The 24,201-nt window shown below is 39.5% G+C and overlaps 1 protein-coding gene across 2 annotated transcripts in view; it reads left to right on the top strand.

Moving 5' to 3' along the window:
- Window positions 1-23,119, top strand: part of Hsc70-3 (heat shock protein 70 cognate 3) — a 58,568-nt gene extending 35,449 nt beyond the window's left edge. For both annotated transcript variants that reach the window (XM_067138200.2, XM_067138199.2), the window contains exons 7-10: window positions 11,885-12,280; window positions 12,362-12,499; window positions 12,584-12,808; window positions 22,325-23,119. In XM_067138200.2, the coding sequence (XP_066994301.1) occupies window positions 11,885-12,280; window positions 12,362-12,499; window positions 12,584-12,808; window positions 22,325-22,537 (972 nt within the window). In that variant the 3' untranslated portion in view covers window positions 22,538-23,119. The remainder of the gene's footprint in view (window positions 1-11,884; window positions 12,281-12,361; window positions 12,500-12,583; window positions 12,809-22,324) is intronic.
- Window positions 23,120-24,201: the final 1,082 nt, after the last annotated feature.

Here is a 24,201-nt window from a genome sequence, read left to right as displayed (position 1 = left end):
GAAAGTATGAATGAGTCATTCTGTATGTCTGTGTTTTGTATTTAAGTGTCCACCACCCAGCGTGATGGTTAGCACAATCAGCTGCCGTTATCTGGGGCCTGAGTTAGATTCCTGGTACCATACTGCCAGAGATTTAAGAATGGTAGGAAGGTTGATATGCGGTAAAAACGGTACATGCAAATCCCCTCCACTGGGGACCTGTCTAAAACGAGCTGAACCACCTCTGGATGAGGAAAATTTTACTTCAGTTAAGAAATATTCACGGTTGTTTTTAATGTAGTAGGCAAGATCATTAAAGTGATAGTTAAATATCTCTTAACTTGGTTTATGGGTCTGTAGGGTGGTTCTTGTTTTTTTTTTTTAGAGAATTAGGTTTAAAACTTGATGAAAACAATCCAATCATAACGATAGTTTTACTTGCCAACGTACCTCACGAATATTACGTCCCCACGCAACTATTTTTGGAGACGCTAAGCAAAACATACTATGCGTTAATAAAAACTGAAGATCGTACAAAATTAAACATAATAAAACGCATTAGCTCCACACCTGTAGATATCCATAAATTTGGCAAACATTCCTGTTATTTTAAATCTTTCGGTTGTGGAACATCTGGCAGTATCCGGGCACATGATAGCATACCTAACCTAAACAGTGTAGTCTCTTTTGTCATTTACAGCTGTTTTAGGTAAATCCTGATGTGATTAAACCTGGAGAACAAGTATGAAATTTACTTAAAAATCGAGGTTTGGCTTTCAACAGCCGCAGTTATCCAAAAGAACACTTCCAGTCACGTATTACTTTACGAGGTACAACTCGTACCATAACCTAGTTATCACCTGGTGGTTTGGCAGGCTTTCTGCAGCACAGCTTTATTCGGAAGGAATAACTTCTGCTACACATACACCAACTGGGAATATCGGAGGCCATTTCCAGAAAACATTTGGGAATAGATTCTCACTGTTTGTATTCTGTAGTCAGGAACGAAACTATTTTTAAAAGTTTCAAAAAGACAGTGCCTCAAATGCCCTCGATGCACGGCTGACGAGGTGGCAGTGAAGTTTTCCTTTAGAATGAAGACGTGCTGGTAGCGGTGCAGTTGGTGGCACAAAACGATAATTCAGGCTTACTGTGTGGTAGTCCTACTGCTCAAAGTGACAACTTTTGTATCAATGTTGCATAATAGTGCCCTTATCCCTTTTCTCTATGGGGTCGCTCTAAAATACCATCTTGATATCTTGTTACAGTTAAAAATCTAAATATTTTGTTCTGCGACTTCTTCCTTTATTCATGGAATCTCTTTAAAATGTTCCTTTTAGCATCGGCCTCAAAGGTCCTCTGCTACCATGTTTTCCTTCATCCCCACCTAGTTATACCTGCTCCCTTCATAAAGTTGCATGTCCTCCTTATTGGGTCTTCTCAGATGTTTTTCTCTTCCTCAGGTAGTCCCAGTGTGGAGATTGATTCTTCCCAGTGCCCCACATTCAGAATGTGTGTTCAGTTGATTCTTCTGCATCGTTACATTCCTACATACATTCTCTTATTACTCCAATTTTGTGTAGGTGTTTTTAAAGATGGCAGTGTCCAGTCATTAGTCCTACTACCCATCTTATATTTTCTCTGCTGACTTCCTTATTATGCTTCTTTGACCTCTTAGCTATTTTGCAAGCCTGCATCCTGGAGCATTTTTCCTGTTTTGTTTCTTTTGTACCCATCTACTTTAGTCTGGCTTGTCTATAAGAGATCCCACATACTGGTTCTGGGCCCACAAAAGGCATTTGACCCTTTTCTTGCCAGTTCATCATTACCTTCTATGCTTGTATGCCCAGGTACCCATATTATTTTAACAACTTTGTACTCAGCTTTGGGAGAAGTGTATGACAATACCAAACAATTTTGGATGTAATCCTGACAGCTTTAAGTGCCTTAATGGCTGCTTGCCTATCTGTAAGTATGAAAATGTAGTTCAGGTTTTCCTGAAGGCATGTAATGATGGCTATTACTTCATCTTGAAAAAGTGTAGTGTCTGCCTAGGCTCATTTGCATTGATCTCTCAGGTCTTTCCTCATTGGTCCCTCCTGTTCTCATCTCAGTCTTGAGCAATTTGTCCACCACACATCTTCCCTACCAGTTTTCCCATCTGTTAATGTCCCAGTCTTCCTTTCTTGTTATCTGGGTCTCAAATGGTTTCTCAGAGAATCGTATGAACAGCTGGCATGTGTAAAACTTCCCCTGTTATTACAGTAGTGTGCAAATTAATTGGGTCAAGCTCATGTTTTGCAAAGAATTGAAGTTGGTTAGCTGTAACAAATTTTATCTGCCCAACTGTTGTACTGTTGGACTGTTGTTGCCTTGACCATGAACAATTGTTTGTCCCCTCCAGTTCAGTTTAGTGCTTGTATTTTATAGCAAGTGTTATTTATGTGTTCTCAAGAGGAAAACTTTGTGTTTGTTTTAAAATGGACATTTCACCAATGAAGCGGGCAAAAATAGTTGCTCTTCGTGAACACACATCTATGACTATGATACATTGCCTCTGTTGTTGGTGTGGGAAAATCTAGTGTTTCAAGACTTCTTAGGGCATATCGTGACTGAAACGAAAAACCACCCCTAGAACTGACAAAATTCTGCTTAAAAACATTAGAATTCATCCTCAAAAGACAAGCAAAGACCTTCGGAGATTTATTGGCTACTGGGGTTGAAATTGATTCTTCAACGGTAGGATGTAGGCTTGATTGTGGGAGGAAGGTAAGAAAGCCAATAAAGAAGCAGTTAACGCCTGCCATGAAGAAACAACGGTTGGCATGGGCCAAAATATATCAATCTTGGACCTCCAATGACTGGAAATGTGTAATTTTCAGTGATGAATCACATTTTATTGTTAAAGGTTACAGCACAGGTCAGGCGAAACACCCATGAGGCAGTGAGAGCTGAGCATCTTAAACAGACTGTAAAACATCCCCCCAAAATAATGTTTTGGAGTTCCTTCGCTGCAAGTGGTCCTGGGGCTCTAGTTCGTTGATGGCATGATGAATTCAACCAAATACATCGAAATCCTTCGGTGCAGAATTGTGCCATTCCTACAGACCTTTGCAGATGGTGGAGGACCATTTCAACATGATCTGGCCCCGTGTCACACTTCTAAAGCAGTCAAGACATTTGTGGAAGAAAACGTTAATGTGCTTCAGTGGCCTGGTAATTCACCAGACGTAAACCCCACAGAATTTGTGGAGTATTGTGAAAAGGCTACTTGGTAAAATGGACTGTTCAACAAAGGAACGCATGTTAGTAAATGTAGTGTGGTTTCATGGCGAACTACGAAACATCTGCTCTAACCTGATCGAATCTATGCCACATGTTCAGATGGTCATTAAAGTAAAAGGACACATTAGTTATTAATATTCAGTAAGGTCCTAACTGTATTATACATATAGTAATAGTCTTGTCCCAATTAATTTGCACACTACTGTGCTCTGTTAATTTTAGTGTCCAAGATTGGGCCTTTGAGCCTTCCAGCATCCATTTTGGTCCAATCTGAGCTCATTCTAGCCTGTCCCTCTATAGTTACTTAATGGAGGGAGATCTAGTAGGGTATTCAAGGCTTCTGTTGCCATAGTTTTCATTGTCCCAGTTATGGCTATACATGCCATTCTCTGAAGGCTACTTAGTTTGCTACTGACTTTTCCTTGACTTGCTTTCATCCACCAAGTGATTGCTGCATAGTTCATCAGTGGTCTAATGATCGTTGTGTATATCTCCATTACCATTGCTGGCTTTAGACCCCGTGTGTTGTCCCGACTGCCCTCTTGGATGCATACAATAGGTTCTTAGCTTACGTTATTTTTCTTTCTATGTGAGGATTCCAGGTTTTTGTCTAACATTATACCTAAATGTAACACTTGTTCTTCCATATTGATTTCTTGCCCAGAGAGTTTGTGTTCTAGTTCCCTCTAATTTCTTCCTTCTTATGAACGGGACCAGTGTTACCTTGATCGGGTTGACTGAGTTGCCAGACACCAGTTCTCCACAAGGTTAAATGACCTTTGCATGAGGCCCTGGATGACACTAATCACCTTACCTCTTGCCACAATATCTAGATCTGTGTATCCTTGTGTATAAAATCCCTGTTCATTGAGCACGACTATGATTTTGTTCACCACAAGGTTCCACAGAAAAGGAGAAAGGACTCCTCACTGCACACAACCTCGGGTGGCTCTGTTAGTCTCTTAAGAGTTGCCTCCCTTTTCCTCCCGTAAAATGGATTAGATCCATGTTAGACAAGTCTTGCTCACCCTACTCTCTTCAACAACTTCGAGGTGTAGGTTTTATTACTGAAGGCCCCTTCTATGTCTAGAAATGACCAAGCTCAATAGCTGCAGTCGCTTAAGTGCGGCCAGTATCCAGTATTCGGGAGATAGTAGGTTCGAACCCCACTGTCGGCAGCCCTGAATGGTTTTCCGTGGTTTCCCATTTTCACATCAGGCATATGCTGGGGCTGTACCTTAAGGCCACGACCGCTTCCTTCCCACTCCTAGCCCTTTCCTGTCCCATTGTCGCCGTGAGACCTATCTGTGGCGGTGAGACGTAAAGCTAGCAAAAAAGTCTAGAAATGCTGCCAGAGCTATTTCTTTGTATTCTAGGCTTTCCTCTAGCTTACAAACCGAATGGAGTGCTTTCTCAGTGGATCGGCCAGGTCTGTATGCAAACTGATTTTCATGTAAGGTTGAGTTCACTTGCATAGTTTTCTGGATGCATTTATCCAGTATTCTTTCTCCATTGCTCTTAGCATGAAGGAGTTTAAGCATAATGGTCTATAGCAGGGTCAGCCAACTGGCTGGCGTGTGGTGTAAGAGGGCCCGTGTGACGTCGGAGAGCCCATGTGATGTATGAGCGCAGAAGGTGGGGAGATGCTGTCGTGGAGTGAGACGAAGAGACAGCCTCGCGCGCTTTGTAGTAAACACATGCAGTGACATACGTAGTGGTGGTAGTGGTACAGTTCCATACATAAGTATGGATGAACCGGGCACATCATGGTGCGGCAAGCTACCTACCCCTCCGGTCTTTTTATCTTTATAGGAGGATTTATATTTATTTGTTGAAAATGATAGGAATGCTACAGCTAAATCTTTAGTTTGTGGAAAAGAGATACAGTAGTATGTAAATAATTTATGCCACTACAGCTTCACGCATCCGATTATGATCGGTATCAGGGCGAGGAAAGGGTACGTGTAATTACAGAACTAAAAGGTAAATTAAATAACCCTGTTGAGTATTTGATCGGGTCAGCAGCTCGACTGAGTTATAAAATTTCATATTTAATTGCGAAGAAACTTAGTGTTCAGTGATTGTGAATTCGTAGAGGAATGTTTAATTCTAGCAGGTGAAGAGTTTTGTCCAAATATCATTGAAGAGTTCGAAGCTACGAGCTTGTTCGCGCAGTGTTGAGAAGAATTCTACAATTATTAGAACTGACAAAAACCTTCCGGGCATACTCCTTAGCAATTGACGAGAGCACAAATATTTGACACAGCCCAACTAGCCGTTTTCATACGAGGGGTTGACGAAAATCTTACAATTTGGAACTACTGGATTTAGTGCCTACGGAGAATACCACGAAAGGCATTGACATTTTCAACTGCATTGTAAGTGTTAAATGCTTCCTTGCCATGGAACGAGCTAGTTTCAATAGCAACAGATGGTGCACCTTCTATGGTAGGACGCAATTTTGGAGTAGTTGGGCTCTTAATACAAAAACTGAAGACTCAGTTTACCTCACACACTTGTTCCAATTCACTCTATCATACATTTAGAAAATCTACTAGCTGATGTACCCGTGTTTCGCAACGGGATTATTAGAAAGACTGACTTTGTGAATTTCCTAACTAAAGTCAGTATACGTCATTAGGAATGTAGGGATTAAGAGCAATGTTGTCATATAAAACAGATGCCAACTATTACGATTCAATCGTAATAATTACGAATCACCCATCATAAATACGCCTTTACGAATCGCACACCTCAAATTATGATTTTTTGTTGATTTTTAAATATAAGTGTATGAAGTGATCAAAAGGATACGCAAGGGATACCATTACAGCTTGAAATCTCAGAATATTCTTTCCGGATTTTTCAGTAATAATTTAAAGCTCGTTCGTGTCCCTCGTTTAAGAATATTTAGAGTTTTCAAGTGCCAAACGCAGTGTGTGCTTCCGGCAAACACCGTAAAGACTTCCAGTACCGAAAAAGTAGGCACCTGAGAAGTAGTATATCTTGCGAAGTTGTTGCCTTTGTTTGTGACGTGATCAGACTTCCATGCAAGTGTGGGAGTTCTTTTGTCTGTTTTGGCGGCAATGTGGTGACACTCCGTTTCATTGTGAATACTGAAGTATTTACTGCGATTTTGCTTGCCAAATTTGCATATATTGCTCTTTTAGGATATATGCTAATTGTGTATTACGATATGCGAAAGGTTTGCAATTAATGAAGCGATTTCTTGTGCAGGAAAATACGCGTAATGACGTTACCGCGACTAGTGATGCTACTAATAAACCAAAAGTAGTTCCAAAATTTACGGAGGAATACTCGAATGAATGGCCCTGTTTACTACGTTCCTCAAAACCTAATTTGCACGTGTTTTGTAGTGTGTGTAGCCGCAATTTTTCAGATGCGCATGACGAGAAAGGAAAAGACTGAATTCTGTGCTAATATGAACTCCGAATTGTTAAGTGCTCCGTTAGTGCAGAGGATGCACATAATATCAAAAGAAAAAGCATGTCACAGATGTACATTTACCAAACAGAACTACAAGCTGCTAAGGGAGCAACTACAGTACTCAACAAAAGAAATGATCCTTCAACCTCCACTCAGATATGTACTGCAGATCACCTGTTACTTTAGCAGGTAAGAATCACACACTCTTTATATGCCAGTCTTTAAATTGTTACATATGATGGAATTGTATGTTGTTCATCGACTTTTCAATGATCTGTATGTTAGTAAGATCGCGGAAATAATCTACGGCCCCCGCCCCCCCCCCCCCCTCCCCCCGCTGTGCCCTAACGGGTGCATTACGAATTGCCTTTCTTGAAAGTTGGCATCTCTGTTTAAAATACTCAATGAAATGGAAAAAGTGCGTATTTTCTCACTTTTAACGAACAGAACTACGGTGCCAATCTAACAGTCCAAAGATCCAGAGCTGGAATGACCAGGACGCAGACTGCCATGAACACTCCTCTGCCATTATTCCGTTAAATATGCATACTACACATTCCAATCAACACTTCGGAGTGATGCGTGTACATACAGAAATGACGGAAAAATAAAAAAGGGCATTTCCTTGTTACTGTGGGCACGACTGGTACAGAAATACCATCCTTTTTAAATTCTGAGCAATGTACAGACAAAACTCTTATTTTATATATATAGATGTGCGAAAAGCATTGAACTGAACAATGTAATGACCGCAATGGTTGTAGTTACTAACCTCATAAGATCAAGGGCCTTCAGTCATCGGCAATTCAAGGAATTCCTAGCAGAAAGTGACAGTGAACTTGATTTGCCTTACCATTGTGCTGTTTCGCCGGCTTAGTCGAGGCAAAGTACTCGATGCGTTTTTTTCAACTACAAGATATAGCCACATTTATGGAGCAACAAAATATCGGTCCCCGAACTACAAGATCGCAGGTGGATTTGTGACCTCGCATTTCTTGCAGATTTAACAGGTCATTTGAACATTCTGAATGCTTCTCTCCAGGGAAAGGGTTTAATAATTACAGAAATGTTTGATCGAGTGAAATTGTTCAAATTAAAATTTTGTGTACAGGAGTGTCAGTTCATGAACAAAACTATTCCACATTTTCAAAAACTGCTGAGTGTTTGTATATGCTACGGCGGATATTGATAGGTATGTCAAAATTATAAAAAAAAACTTTAACTTTTATCCATGCCATATTCAGTTGTTGCAGATAATGTTGATCCAAACCTACAATTAGAGTTAACCTGACATCACATGTACACATAATTGGCTGACCCTGGTCTATAGGCTTTGGCTTGGGCATAGTTTGCCTTTCCATGTTTTGGTATAAATACCGCTTTTGCCTTAGACCATGATTTCGGCACGTACCCTAGAGCTAGACTTGCTCTTAAGTCTGTCAGGTCCTTGACGATTACCTCCCGCCCTTCCTGCAAGAGTACAGTATTGGGAGTATCTCATTTTGCCCCGGAGTCTTTATAGGCTAAGACGTGTAAATTGCCCAACTCACGTGGTTCGGCTTAATTAATCGGCAAAATTCCAATCCACTCTTCGTGGTCTGGCCTCTGTTTCAACCATATCTTCCTTCTCCTTCCTCAGGGTCAGGAAAATAAGCTAGCAACACCTCCAGCATCTCCTTTCCTGTCTGAGTGCATGTTCCATCAGGTTTTTCCAGTGTTCCCACTTGATTTATATGTACCTTTTTAAGAACCTTCTGGAGCCTTGCTGCTTCAGTGTTTTTCCACTTTCTCGCAAAAGTCTCCAAGAGTTTCTGTTAGCTCTCCATATCTCTAGGGTATACTCTGTGAGTTTCCTATGATATACGTCCCACATGCCATCTCTTGATATTTTATACAGCGTTATAAACTTACTTCATTTTGGCTAGATTGTTATACAATCACCTAACATTTTTCTCAGTTTTTTCTCAGGGAACAGTTGTCATGGTATGAGGCTAAAATGGCCTCTTCTAATTGTTTCACTGCCTCATCCAATTCCCTCCGTCCCCTTACATTTGTTTGGATCTTTTGTACAGCCTGCCCTAGAACTTCTCTGTATCCATCCCAGTTTGTTCTTTTAGAATCTCTGTACAATTAAATATCACATTGCCTCGCATCTATCACAAATTGGATATGCTGGTGGTCTGCCAAGGATGACTCCTCCAGCACCTTCCAATCCTTAATGAAGTTTGCTATATGCATGGTGCTCATATCTATTACCTCTCTGATTCTTATTTATGAATGTCAGTTTATTCCCTAGGTTTATCATCAAATCTGATCTAATAGTCTAGTAAAGACTCGCCCCCTTGCATTGCAATTGATACTGCCCCGTGCAGTGTGATGTGCATTTGCATCTGCTCAGAGTACTAGGTGTACACCTTTCCTCTTTGCTTTGCAAATAAATCAGTCTTCAGATGGACGCGGATCCGTTGAGTCGTATGGAAGGTACGCAGGGCCTATTATTTCTCTGGGACCTTCCCAATTGCCAAGTTTTATCTTGGCTGCCACTAAATCTCTTGAACAATGTTCCTGTAACAGAAGACATTTTAATTTTCTGCTCACAAGTAAACATGTTCTGGGCATATTCGATATAGTATCGTATATGAACTTACCTCCAGATTCTGCCAGTCCTGCTACTCTGCCCTTACCTACCCATGGCTCTTCTACAAGAGCCACATCAATAGCTTCAGACTTGAACTTCCTAACGAAATTGGCAACAGCTGCTTTTTTTTTTTTTTTAAATGTAAAGTTGGCCTGAAGAATTTTCAGCACCATCCTTGCCCATGTTAGGTTTTGTTTTTCCCTTAATTACTTGACATTTGCCCCAGTCCAAGCTTGGCCTTAAGGCCTCTCTTCTTGAGCTCTTCCAAAACTTTCATTAAGGGCCAAAACAATTGTCCTTCCTATGTTACCGGTAGTTGCATTCAGTACTCCCACTCTTTCGTCAGAAGTTTGATGTCATGCTGATGTATTCAGACAAGAACATCTTAAACCTTCATCTTGTTAAATGGAGGTGGAAACTTGATGACCTTTGTAATATTCAGCACCTTGGCTTGTCACCTGAATTCTCCCTTTTCCAAGGATTACAATTGGCTGTTTGTTCCAGCCAACTTTTGGTTTCTGGATTTGTACTGATCAGTACCATTGCTCCACTTTCCAGCCTTAGAGATTAGAAGCCTGGAAGAAGTCAGTCCGACAGAGGTTTCATCTGCAATGTCAGAACAGATGAGAGCTCTTTCATATCTTCCTTCAGTTTCCCATCTGGAAAGGTTTTAGGTGTTAGGGCTATCTTGATTGAAGGAAAGTCTTTCCGAAAAGGACACGACCTCTTTCTTTCTTTTCAGTTTCTTGGCTGGCGGTTTTGTAGCCGAACTTGATGGCGAACTATCCTCCGACCTTAGCATTTTGGGGGTTGTCGGAGTGATAAGCCTCTCGCTGATCCCTGTTCCTTGGCTTCCTCTCCGTCCCAGTTCCACCCGCTATTTTGGCTTCCTTCCTTACTCTCTTCCTATCCTTACAGTATGCTTGGTATGCGCTGTTGCGAGGTGGTCTGTCTATATGTAATCTGTTGATTTTCAATGTGAAATCTTCAGTTCTCTCTCTGGGGATCTTCCTGATTTGCTTATGGTAGCAGGCTGCTGTACTGGAGCTTCTGTTGCCATTTCTTGATTTGTGTTGGCGACAGTCTGTCCTATTGGGACTTATGTCTCCATTTTTCCATCTTGGGCTTGCTCCTGGATTTGCTCTACTGGAGCTCCCATGGCTTCCCTTGATGTCTTAAGTTTTTGAAAAAGATTCTTTTTGAGCATCCAAGTTTCAATCATAGGTTTTTTGTCCCTTCTAGGGTTCCGAGCTTCATTCTCACCATCCGTGATGAGGCATACAGCCAGACATTGCCCTCCTGCAACTCACGCTCTCCGTAGCAGAATCCACTTCCCTCAGTTGTCCATTGAGCGGTCCGCCCCTGGCCCAAACCTAGCGGGTTTGTTCCATTTTCAGTAGGCCTACTCACATTTTCCACTTTTCCCATATCTGAGTTCACAGCCATGAGTTCCCCCTAGGTTGGGTCCACCCTTTTCCACCCCGCGGCTCGTCCGGGCTACGCAGAGCAATGTGATGTGTTGGTTCCAGCACCCCGCATTGAGCCTTCAACTCAGTCACCAGCATCACTTCCACCTGAAACACTCACCCATGTGGAGGAACCATGGATGCCTCTCTAGCATGTGTGGACGAGGCTTCCAAGCCTTGGCTTGGGCTGGTAACATTCATAATGCCTCGAGACGTTTTCTGGCAATATCTATTTTTGGTCTGCGAGAGGGTATTTTATTTCCCTCAGACCCTCCAGACAAGTCCAGAGGGGCCCCTATACATAACATTATAGGCCATTATGCCTTCCAGCGTTCAGTGTGCAAGCCTCTGGATTGACTAAACATTGCCACAATCCTCTATTTGCAACTAGTGCTGTGGTCTCATTTAATTTTCTTGCATTTTATCTGTACGAGCATTGATCTTTTCTTATAGCCTTATCTTCAATTCGTTATTGTTAATCTTATGAGAGTTACATTTTGCTGCAAAGAATAATTGATTCTGGGCTTAAAGTGTGTACAATTCTGTTCGTGTTGTGTGTGGGGAATCAGCTGTTTGTACTCATAACAATTTGGCACCAACGCCTGGTTTCTCCTAAATGTGCTCCTCATACTAAAATTAGGCATGAAATCTAGAGATTAACAGGAAATATCAATTTCATGAATTACAAAAATATGTCAACTGAAAAACGTGCCATCTAACCCCTGGATCGTCTATAATGTTAATGTTCTATTGAAGTTAAAATGTTGACGATATTGATAAGCATCCCTTTGTTTTTTGGACCCACTGTATTCTGGAGAAATGTTCTTTGTAAGTTCAGATGCTGGTCTGCTAAACGTCATTGTTGTGTAATTAGCTTGATATATTGTTCAGTGGTAGGGTGGTAGTACTACTCTACGTAAACATTAGTCTCAAAAGTCTGTGCAGCTGGCTGGGTTTTAGTCATTCACCCTGTAGAATGGAGAATAATCTCAAACCTTGTACACTTCTAGATGGTATAGCTAGTAAAAATCTTAAGCTCATAGCTGAGTCTTAACACTTCTGTCCATAGGATTTGTTCCGGTCCACTATGAAGCCTGTTCAGAAAGTGTTAGAAGATGCCGATATGAACAAGAAGGATGTTGACGAGATAGTATTAGTTGGTGGAAGTACCCGTATTCCTAAGGTTCAACAGTTGGTGAAGGAGTTCTTTGGTGGAAAGGAACCATCACGTGGTATCAACCCTGATGAGGCTGTGGCTTATGGTGCAGCTGTGCAGGCTGGTGTCCTGTCAGGAGAGCAAGACACGGATGCAATTGTCCTCTTGGATGTTAATCCGCTTACCATGGGTATTGAAACTGTTGGAGGTGTAATGACAAAATTGATTCCTAGGAACACAGTCATTCCTACAAAAAAATCTCAGATATTCTCTACTGCTTCAGATAATCAACACACTGTCACTATCCAGGTGAGAAACAAAAAAAATCCCTTCCTTTTTTACTTGTTTAGTTGATTACAATCTCTCTTATCTATCATATTTAATTTCCAGGTTTATGAAGGTGAGCGACCAATGACAAAGGATAACCATCTCTTGGGAAAATTTGACTTGACAGGTATTCCTCCTGCCCCCCGTGGAGTTCCTCAGATTGAAGTTACGTTTGAAATTGATGCCAATGGTATTTTGCAGGTATGTCAGGATAAGATTATTAACAATGTGTAGCATCAGCTTAGAGCTTCCTCAGATTTCTAACCAATTTTTCACTTTTTACAGGTATCTGCCGAGGATAAGGGTACTGGAAACCGTGAGAAAATTGTGATCACAAATGATCAAAATAGGCTTACTCCTGATGATATTGAACGCATGATCAAGGATGCAGAAAAGTTTGCAGATGATGATAAGAAGCTGAAAGAACGAGTTGAGGCTCGCAATGAACTGGAATCCTATGCATACTCGTTGAAGAATCAGCTTGCAGATAAGGAAAAGTTAGGTTCAAAGGTATGTTGGCAACTTTCCTCTTTCGTGAGGATGAGTTTTTTGACAATTTTCTGACAAGCATGTTAAATACAGTGAAACCGTGTTAGCGTGTTTGTCATTAACACGTTTTTCCCGCTTAGCACGTCGTAAATTTGAAGTCCCGATTCTCATCATATTAAATCTATAAAAATACCTAACTTATCGTGTCACGAAATTTCACTATTACCGCTTAGTACGATCATTTTTCCTAGTCATGAAAATGTTATCCCTTGTGAAACAAACATGATTTCCAACTCTGGGTTTTTTTGCATCTTTTAATACTTTCCTCATCTTTAGAGATGGTAATGTAGTTTTCACTGTACCCAGGGATACAAGATGTAAAATGCCCTTGCATTGGAAAAACCTCTTACCTGGTGTTTCCATATCCTTGTTGGATATTTTTTTCATATATTCAGTAGTAAGTTCCCCTGCAGAAACGTCATAACAAAGTTTTACTGTATTTGTTACCCTGGAGGGTTAAGGTTGATCTTGAATTTTTCTCACTTTTCCACTTTTTGTATTCTCATTAACAATGAATAGCATTGTTTTTATTCTATCATTTATCACAATATTATAAACACGGCAAGTACAGTTGCCTGTCAAGGGTTTCTCTAACAACCTGGTTTTGCTCATATGCATCTTGAGAAGACTTGCATGGATTGCTTGTTTCTGTTCTGATAATTTTCATTAAACATTTCCAGCTGTATATTAAGTTTTCTGCTGACATTGATCTACAGTAGCAGAGATTTAACAGCCTTCTCAATTCCTGCTGCAACATCTATTCCCACACCATTCCATTCCATTCCAATGTTTTTAACTGCCAACTTTATCTTCAAAAAGTATTCCCTACAAAAATCAATTACCCACTTTGCTTGATTCATAATACCATGTTGAAATATTCTTCCCAATATGTATGCTGTCATGGCTTCCTTATCCATACGTTTCTCTACTTTCATAACTGATCTAGGGTCATCTGGTTTCTCTCGTGCCAGGAAAGGGTGGGGTTTGAAGAACATTGCAGAACTCATCCACGGTATATCCTACCGGTGATTAATAAAAGCGGGTAACCCTCTGGTGTTCCGAACTTGAAAGCAGAGGTTGGAAACTATTGGTCCCCTATCAGTGTCTGACCGTTTTCTAGGATTCCTCACCTTCAGACTTATCTGGCCTCCCTTTGTCAATTCTTGTTTTATGCGGTGGTACAGTTGAACCACGATAATTCGAAATCGGTTAATTCAAAGTCCCTCCTAATTCAAAGAAGCTCTCGTTCCCGGAAACAAGAGTTTTGCATATTACTTAAATTATTTAATTCGAAATAAGGATAAATCGTCATTCGAAGTACAATGTCAACCCCATTGTCAAAATTGACTTTTAATTTGAAACTGCCTTTACATTTTAAAACAATAGTATGTTCGAGTAATTAAAACTAAAAATTTATCTGCGTTTTATTAGAACGTGTGTTCCGGAACGTGGAGGGGTAGCTCTCCACACTTACTTCGGTGGGTCTACAGTGCCCTTCATGATTGCTAAGTTGAATGAAATCGGAATTCTGTCGTTTTCGACCTTTTAAGGAACGCCGTAATATCACTCGACAGGCAGTGTGCGGAAAAACCGGAGTCCGCGAACACTGGTGATGCAGACAGTTGACGGTAGAAAGTGGCTCATATAATAAATTCGTATGCACCGAACAATATTGTCATTGCTGATGAAACTGCATTGCTTTATTTTAATGAAAGCCCAAATGGTCTTATTGTTTTAAAGGAGAAAGTGCCAGCCAGGGAATCATACAAGGGTGGGGGATGAGGGTCATTGTAGTACATTGCAATGCACATGGAAACGAAAAATTTTATCCCTTCGTCATAGGAAAGTTCGGTAAGCCACGATGTTCTGAGAGCGTTGGGCACTTTCCATGCCAGTACAAAGCATCTAAAAATGCAAACAGTACAGAAATAAAGAAAATGGTTTTGCACAGGGGAACCAGCATAATTTATCCTTGTCTTTGAATTGTGTGAATTTTTTTCTTTCGTTGCGCGAGGTTATGTTTTTCAGTGATTTATCAAAGTGCGTTATCTGAACATTGTAAATGCACCTTGTTGGAAAAATTTCGGAAATAGTTTTTTCTATGGCATTTGAAAGGTATAAACTTCGAATCAAGGTTAACTGCATGCAGTAACGGATCTTAAAAAATTTAACGCGGCAAGGGTTGGTACTTCTGAATTGCGAAGTGGCGGTTAATTCGAAATCACGTAATTCGAAGTCCGATTAGAGTCCCAACAACTTCGAATTAACGAGGTTTGACTATTAATTTTGCAAGGCCTAAAAGTCTTTCACTGCCTTTATGGCCTTCGCGGTATACTCATGTGAAAGGGCAGGCCTCTTCCACTTTTTTCTTCCCTCTGATTAGTGTTCAGAGAGTGGTTGCCCAGTTACACTTAATAATTGAATCGCCAACATTCCTGGCATATTTGTATGAAAGGCAAGCTCCGGTTTTATCTAAAGTAGAATTCAGTACAAGTATGATAAAACATACTTTACCTATTCCTGTATATCCTAAAGATAGCTCTACGGTATAACCGCTATTTTAACTTTTTTACAGGGACCTTAAATAGGGGTTTACCATAATTAGTTTGCAGTAGAAAGCACACCTTTCCCACTGATCTTTTACAGTATTAACATAAATTTTACAGTATAAACATAAATTGAACTATCATATATTTGCAGTGCCAGAAATAAAACGATATCTACCTTACACACTACTATAGTTATAACTTTGTGTTAAATTACTAGTATTACTTTTTTCATTTTTTCCTTAGAAAATTCAGTGATCCATTAGTTTTGCTTGTCAGTGCAGTTGCACACCTCTTCAAACTTTGCTCCCTCTACATCTCTTAGTTGGTTATGACATAATTTTCAGTGTTCAGTACGTTCGCTATTATTCCTGACAATGGTGTGCCGATGGTTAGCCCTTCCTTTTGACAGATTTTTGGTGGCGAATGCAAAACCGCTTTGGTTTAAGGTAGTTCTTCTGATTTTATGCATGATTTTCCACAAGTCTAGATGGATAAAAATTGCATAAAAACGCAATCAAATTGGTTCAAAAATACAATGTTTGTTTCAACAATTTCGCGGATGTTTTCCCAGCAGTGGCTTACTCATTAGCACGTGTTTTCTAATTACAATAGTCTGAACACGCATATTCATTTTCATTCTAAAAAATCGTAATAGCACCATTCCAGAGGCTTGTTGCAATATTTACATTTTCTTAAAACAGCATCACCTAACCTAAGTTTACCACGCGCATACTATAAAAATAGTTAAAGCTCTGTATAGAATAACCTCACTAAATGTATATGCGAACGGCCTTTCTGAAATTTTAACAAGGTGCGAAAGTACTTAATCTAACCTCTGAAATTGGTTATGCACACTACTGTATCTTAGTTATCACATTCCTATATTACCATATTATGCGAATAATCCCCACACCCTAACTTTAGGTAGGCTTATTTTGAGAAAAAAAATGCCAACTTTGACGCAAAAAACCGTATACCTATTTCATGCCTCAATTTCTTTTTAAATGTGCAGGTGTTATTCGCGTTAATACGGTATTTCAGTACATATTAGAATTAAGCAACCTGTATTTCTAAGGGGTTAACGTCTGTCATTGCGCTTATTGCAAAAACATGTCCTCGCTTGTTTACACCAGTCGGAGTTGTGTGATTGTGAGGACAGCTCTGGCTCGCTCGTGTGTAGCGAGGAATCGATACAGAAGATAATCGATCGCATTTAATATAAATGCTGGGATATATAAATGATCATGGATGAAAACTAACACGCCTGAATTTGAGCATAATAAGGGATGAATCTGTAAGTTCTGATTGTAACCGAAGAATGTTGCTCAGATTAATATATACATTTTCAAAGGGCATAACATTGTCATTAAAACGGGGGTTCTCCTACTGTATTACAGCGAGCGCGGTCAGATTGTCGGACATCTTACTTCAGCCCTAAGTGCCCGTGCTCTTACCTAGCAAGTTTGATGCCTTTTCCATAGCTTTTTAATTTCCCATAACCAAAACTGCATGCATACATACCTCCCAAGACACAAGGCTAGTGCATACCATGGAGGCCACTGCATAGGCTTCTTGAAGCCACCGGCAGTGCCAATGCACTACGAGAGCTATGTCTCATTTCCAAAAATTGATGCCTGCCTGGCCATCAAATGATATAGACGTTGAGGTGTGCTAAGTCCCAACTGACGAGCCCTACTTAGCACACGAGGGCGAAATGCAGGCAACCAAGAATGAGTTAGCCGGAAAATTTGTCGAATAACGGACCATTATATTGGTGGTAATAATAATATTGGTATTATAAATTTACTCATTCAGGACAAATATTTTAAGTTCCCTATGGGAATCAACATCTATATCATCAATTTAGTCCTAGAGATGCTAATTATCATACCATACTCAGTGCACCTATTTTCAAGTTCCAAGATATTCGACTGCAGGCTTTTGGCATGATCTGCCATTAAGACAGTCGTCAGCATAGGCCTAAGTGAATCGCTACCTGCCACTTTATACCTTTCAGCAGATGATCCATGTAAACCATTAACAGCAAGGATGAGATTACAGCCTTGTCTAACTGCTGTAAGTACCCTGAACCAAAAACTCATTCTACCATCAATTCTCACTGAAGCCCAATTGTCAACATAAATGACTTTGATTTCAATAATCTGCCCTTAATTCCATAGTCCCCCAGTATGGCGAACATCTTTTCCCTTGTTACCCTGTCATATACTTCCTCTAGATCTACGAAATATGGACAAAACAGTCTATTCTTCTCGTACCATTTTTCAAGTAGCTGGTGCATACTGAAAATCTGATCCTGACAGCTGCTCTGTGGTCTGAAACCACACTGGTTTTCATCCAACTTCCTCTTAACTACTGATTGCACCCTCTCTTCCAAGATGCCAGTGAATATTCCATGTGGAAAACTAAACGATATACCTCAATAGTTGTTGCAGTCCTTCAAATTCCCTTGCTTATAACTAGGTGCAGTTACTGCTTTTGTCCAATCTGAAGTTACCTTACCAACACTCCATGGTAATCTTACTACTCTATGAAGCAAATTCATCCCTGCCTTCCCACTGTACTTCACCATTTCAGGTCTAATTTAATCTATTCCTGCTGATTTGACAATGGATTTTACCATCCTCTCCACTGCCTCCAGCATAATTTCATGAACATTTTCTTCCTCCCCATGAGCTTGGTTGTTGGTGACACCACCAGGAAGCTTCGTTCTATTTCAAACTCTTGCATTGAAATTGCCCATTAGCACTATCCTATCCTCGCTGTTGACCCTGACTAAAATGTCACTCAGTTCTTCATAACTTGTCAGCTTCATTCTCATCTGCTCCCTCACATGGTGAGTAGAGACAATTCTTGTCCTAATTCCTCTACCAAATCTACCCACATCATTAGCTCATTCACATGCCTAACAGAAACTATGTTGCATGCAATAGTTTTCCTGGCAGTCCTACCCCATACTCTGCCCTCCCCTTAACACCCATCAGGTACACTTTATGATCCATCTCTTCCTCGTTATCTCCCCTTACCCGAATATCACTTACTGCTAGTACATCCAGATGGATCCTGTGTGCTGACTCGGCCAGTTCTACTTTCTTCCATAAGCCCCATTAATATTGATAGCTCCCCATCAAATTCAATTTCATTTGCCAAGTTGTTTCCAAGGAGTACCTCACCTGGCAAATGACAGTGGGACTCCATTACTCCCATAGGTCCTAGGTTTGCTTAAAATGTTCAGAGCTCGGTGAAGTCATGAAGCAGGATGCTACCCTACTTGCACATAGTCAAAGCGAGGATCTCTCCTCTAACGGGTTAGGGACGACCGGTGGATTATATAGTCCTAGCCGCCTGAGCACGAGGGCCACGACTCATGTCCATGATGCCCACTCCAATTCCATAGCAACTGGTATCCCAACTCTCCGGACCACTTACGTTGCCCATAGTTCACAAACTAGTACTTGACTACAGTAACCCACACCATGTTTGAAATTTGGATATTAAGGATGCTTCTAAAACATTAAATATAGTGTAACCTAAGGGATCAGTTGACATGGGTTTAAGTTAACAAGCAGTGATATGCTTTGCTGCTGTTGGTTGTTTGACTACTGGCTTACATACAGTAAAACCTCGTTAATTCGAAGTTGTTGGGACTCAAAAATCTGACTTCGAATTATGTGATTTCAAATTAACCGCCAATTCGCAATTCAGAAGTACTAACCCTTGCTGCGTTAAATATTCTAAGACCTGTTACTGCATGCAGTTAACCTTGATTCACAGTTTATACCTTTCAAATGCCATGAAAAAAGAACGATTTCCAAAATGTATCCAAGAAGGTGCATTTACAGTATTCAAATAATGCACTTGGATATCCTCACGCAACGAAAGAAAGGAAAAAAAAAAAAAAGCACGATTCAAAGAAGAGGAGAAATCAATGCTGGCTCCCATGTGAAAGTGCTTTATTCATTGGATTACTATACTGTGTACATTTTAGATGCCTTGTATTTACACAAAGTACCCGATGCCCTTAAAATCGAACTTTCATATGACTGTAATCAAGTAAGAGATGGATTACAGTAGAAAAATTTAAATGGATCTTGCATTGAAAAGTAGTGCGTTTGAAGGTGGATTTGAAAGTAATATTGTTATATTATATTATTTTAGCTCTAAAACATGTACAATGTTATTGATTCATTTAATAAATGAGTTAATATTAATTCTTTCAATTACAATGGGCATAAAACTATGGTTGGCCCTTATACCCTTCATGGTTTGTATTGAAACTATTCGAAATATTACTCGCCCAGGCACATTAGCTATTCGCTTAGCTGCTAATATAATTGCAGGTCATCTCCTTTTAACTCTTTTAGGAAATACTGGGCCTTCCTTAATTTCCAAATCCTCCAATTATGATGGGCATTACCATAAAGAAAATTATTACAAATGCGCGAGCAGTGACAATTGCGTTATAAATTTGGTCATCACCAATTAAATAACCTGGTTGCCCTTATTCTGCACGGATTAATAAGCTGAGAGACGCACATCCGCCACTATAATCATTGCGGTCCCTACAGGAATTAAAATTTTTAGTTGATTAGCTGCACTTCACGGAACCCAATTAACTTATAGTCCAGCCTTACTTTGAGTATTAGGATTTGTTTTCCTCTTCACTATTGAAATAAACATTTTCATTAGAATAATTATCCTTTCCTCAGTACTAATTGGGTCTTTAGGAGGATTAAATCAAAGCTCTCTAAGAAAGCTAATAGCTTATTCTTCTATTAATCATATTGGTTGAATAGTTGCCGCCATAGTAGTAGGAGAAAACCTAGTGTAAATGAAATGCTTCACTTTAAGCTTTATTTTGCATTCTAGATACACTTTCCAGTACATCTATGTTAAGACTTCTCACCTTATAATGAGAGCGACGGGCGATGTGTACATGTTTTAGAGCTAAAATCATATCATAATTGTATCCTCATATGATTTCCCGCCATGGCACTTCTCGTACTTCAGAAATGCAAACACTTGCCGCGTTAGTGTTCTAAGACCCATTAATACATGCAATCACCTCGATTCACAGTTTAAACTTTTCAAATGCCATGGAAGGACACATTTCGGAAATAGTTCTAACAAGGTGCATATACAATGTTTAAATAATGCACTTGGATAAATCACTGACAAACATAACCTCACGCAACGAAAGAAAAAAATCACCCAATTCAAAGACGAGGATAAATTATCGCGGTTCCCCTGTGCAAATGCATTTTTTTTTTTGATTTCTGTACTGTTTGCATTTTTAGATGCTTTGTACTGGCATGGAAAGTGCTAGACGTCCTTAAAACATTGTGGCTTATCGAACTTTCCTATGACGAGGGGATAGATTCTCGCTTCCATGTGCATTGTAACGCACTACAATGACCCCCATCCCCCACCCTTGTACGATTCTCCGGCTGGCACTTTCTCCTTTAAAACCATAAGACCGTTTGGGCTCGCATTAAAATAAAGCAATGCAGTTTCATCGGCAATAATATTGTTCGGTGCCTGCGAATTTATGAGCCACGTTTTTTCGTCAACTGTCGGCATCACCAGTGTTCGCAGATTCTGTTTTTCCGCACACTGCCTATTGCGTGATATTACTGCATTCCTTAAAAGGTTTAGTACAAAAGAATTCAGATTTCATTCAAATTGGCAATCGTGAAGCGCACTGTAGACCCACCGAAGTGTGTGTAAGTGCGGAAAGCTACCCCTCCACGTTCCAGAACACACTTCCTATTATGACGCAGATAAATTTAGAGTTGAAAATACTCTGTAACATACTATTGTTTTAAACTGTAATGGCAGTTTCCAATTAAGTCTGAATTTTGGTAATGGGGCCGAAATTGTACTTCGAATTACGAATTACCCGTATTTCGAATTAAACAATTTAATTAACATGCAAAACTGTTTCTCATGTTTCCGGGAAGGACAGCTTCTTCGAATTAGGCAGGATTTTGAATTATCGAGGTTCTGCTGTAGTTGCTGCAGGTTGTCATCTGTACACAGGTAACTACCCAAATTTTTAGGAAGTGGTATAAAACTATATTATAGAACCTACTTCACGCCTCTTTGACATTAGGTTATTGAAGTTCAGTTGCCTGGAGCATCAGAATAATCATTCACTTCGTGTGAAACCATCATCCTTAAGTTTCAGAACCACTCTACCATAAACTCAAGTATGGATTTGTTGAAATTTCCTACACTTATGAATATTTAGCATAAGTGACTCTAACAGGCCTGCCTCGTGAACACTCTTCCTGTTGGCATGCATGCACATTCCCACATTTTGCAGCCGAGTGCAAACGATGATGCTGCCACAGATTGAGGAAATGTGGTTGTTACAAATGCTTTGGAAGATCTTGTAATTTAACATTGTATGCTTATTAGAAGCATCAAACAGTATCGTGGTAAAGTCACAGCTCGCTGAAACGGCGGCTTCTAATTTTAGCCACGGTGAAAACTTCTGCCTGTAGATTCCCCGAGCTGTCGGCAGCAATGATACCTTCCCTATACATTGTGCAGGTGGACTCTGATGTGTTAACAACCTAGAAAATAATGAACAAGCTGCAGGAACTTTTAATTTTGTTCTATACTGCTGAATTTTGAACATTCCATTATTGCCTTTACTCTGAATTACTTAGATGGTTTGATACCAAATATTTCGTGATCAGTTTATAAGGAATTAAGATTCTACCTAATTTAGAGTGGTACCACCGGAGCTTTCTGTTATAAATGTTTTCTTCATGGAGCGAATGAAACTGTTCCACCAGTGTGTAGGCTGTGTAGTGTAAGACATTCTGCTGAAAATAAACTGTTTCCAGAAACTTTGCTTCTGGACTCGATCAGATTTCTCACATGTCAACTTAAAATGTTTCAGGTCAGTGATTCAGACAAAACAAAGATGGAAGAAGCTATTGATGAAAAGATAAAATGGTTGGAAGAAAACCAAGACACTGATACTGAAGAATACAAGAAGCAGAAGAAGGAATTGGAGGATATTGTGCAACCTATTATTGCAAAATTATACCAGGGTGCTGGTGGCCCACCTCCAGGAGGAGCAGATGATGATGAGATCAAGGATGAACTTTAAGTTTCTAGGTCTCTCTGAAACTCACCACAGTTTGTAAGTGGTGGGAAGGACTAATATTGGTATGCAGTGTAATCTTCCCAAGACATATAAGGTTCTCATCCAACATTATTTAAAAATACCTTGTACTTTATCTGTGGAAGATATGGTTCTAATGTTCTTGCATGTCGAATTTTGGATATTCAGTCTGCTAATAGCAAGCAGTTATACTAGGATTTGTCTGTTGTCCTCAACAGTAACAATTAGCAGCAATCCTAATTTTCTTAGCTCAGGCCAATCTTGCAAAAGTGAGCTGCTAATTAAAACTGGTTATCAAACAAATCTTCAGAATTAATCCATATGGAGTCCTCTGATTCTAAATGGGGTGGGGGGTAACTTGATTTTGATAATCAAGTCTGTTCACAGTTCAATGTTTGAACATTTTGTATTTTCTTTTTGTAATTGTTAATCTGTTATTTATTTTTATTAAATTTGTAGTGTTTGAGTGTTCTGAATGTCATCTGCCATAGTAAAGTTTCTGGGTGCTTGAGTGGATATGAAAGAACATTGTGTGTTTGTTGAAATAAAACTTTTTCATGAAAAAAATTCTATGTGCTTTTAATTAGCTGTGAAAAAAGTGTCAAAACTTTCCTGTCCTTTATTTGGAATAAAATAGTCTGTACTGTAACAACATTGTGAACTGTAATTTAGTGCTGTAAGCCACCGCCCCTCTTTACATACAGAATAACTTTGTTTTGTGATCTGTTTGGCTATTAGGGTGTAAATATTTTATAAAATTTCTGAAAATTTAGAGCACTAGAAACTTATGTATAATTTACCCCTTGTGCTTAAAATATATGGGTAAAAATCAACATAGGAGTAGGGGACTGTGACAGTCATAAAATAAATCTGAAGTACATTTCTGGTAAAGAGAATAACTTTACTCATACGAGTTTGATAAAGTTTTCTACTTTCCTGTTGCAGTTGATACAGACTAATGTTCAGCAAGGGCAAATGAAAATCTTAATTTCATTGCACTGGTGGATGGATTGCATAGTTTCCTAGAACCTTGTGACCAGTGCAGAATTACATTAAGCGCTAGAGCGGTTTGAAAAAGGCTCTTTCAGTTCGATGGTAGTGTAGTTATAAAAGTCCTGCAGTATCAAGATATCTTGACACATGCTAGGCAGTGGTATAGCACTGTTCCTGGAGGTTAAAATGTTCCATTATCTTGCATCAAAATTACATAATGTATCTATTCAAGACTATGTTGACCATTCAATTACAGGAAAAGAAATTGAATAGCCTAATTAAATGTTAGCTAGAGTACACCCATTCAGATTCTAGAATATTGTATTACCTTTTTAAAAGAAATATTTTAACTAATCTTAATTAAACGTACATATTTTGTCCCTTGGGAATCTTATGCTTGTTGAAGTTAAAGATACTCCAAAATGCCTGGCGAATAATACACTCTAAAATCAGTTTAGAAATTAATGTAAACAGAGTACTTAATACTATTCATGTTCAAATTCTTTTCAAGATTTCTGGTGATGGTCTTTCCAATATTATGGTGACATTTAAAATTTGAAGACTACCGTATAACCTCGAATAACCTGCACCCTTATTTTGAAAGCACAAAATTCAAAAAAATGTGAAGTCAAAATTATTTACAGTCTTGACTAACA

Source organism: Anabrus simplex, chromosome 1 (assembly GCF_040414725.1).
Source record: "Anabrus simplex isolate iqAnaSimp1 chromosome 1, ASM4041472v1, whole genome shotgun sequence".
In the NCBI taxonomy this organism is placed as follows: Eukaryota; Metazoa; Arthropoda; class Insecta; order Orthoptera; family Tettigoniidae; genus Anabrus; species Anabrus simplex.
Note: the sequence above shows the minus strand (reverse complement) of the source record. Positions and strands in the feature narration are given on the sequence as shown.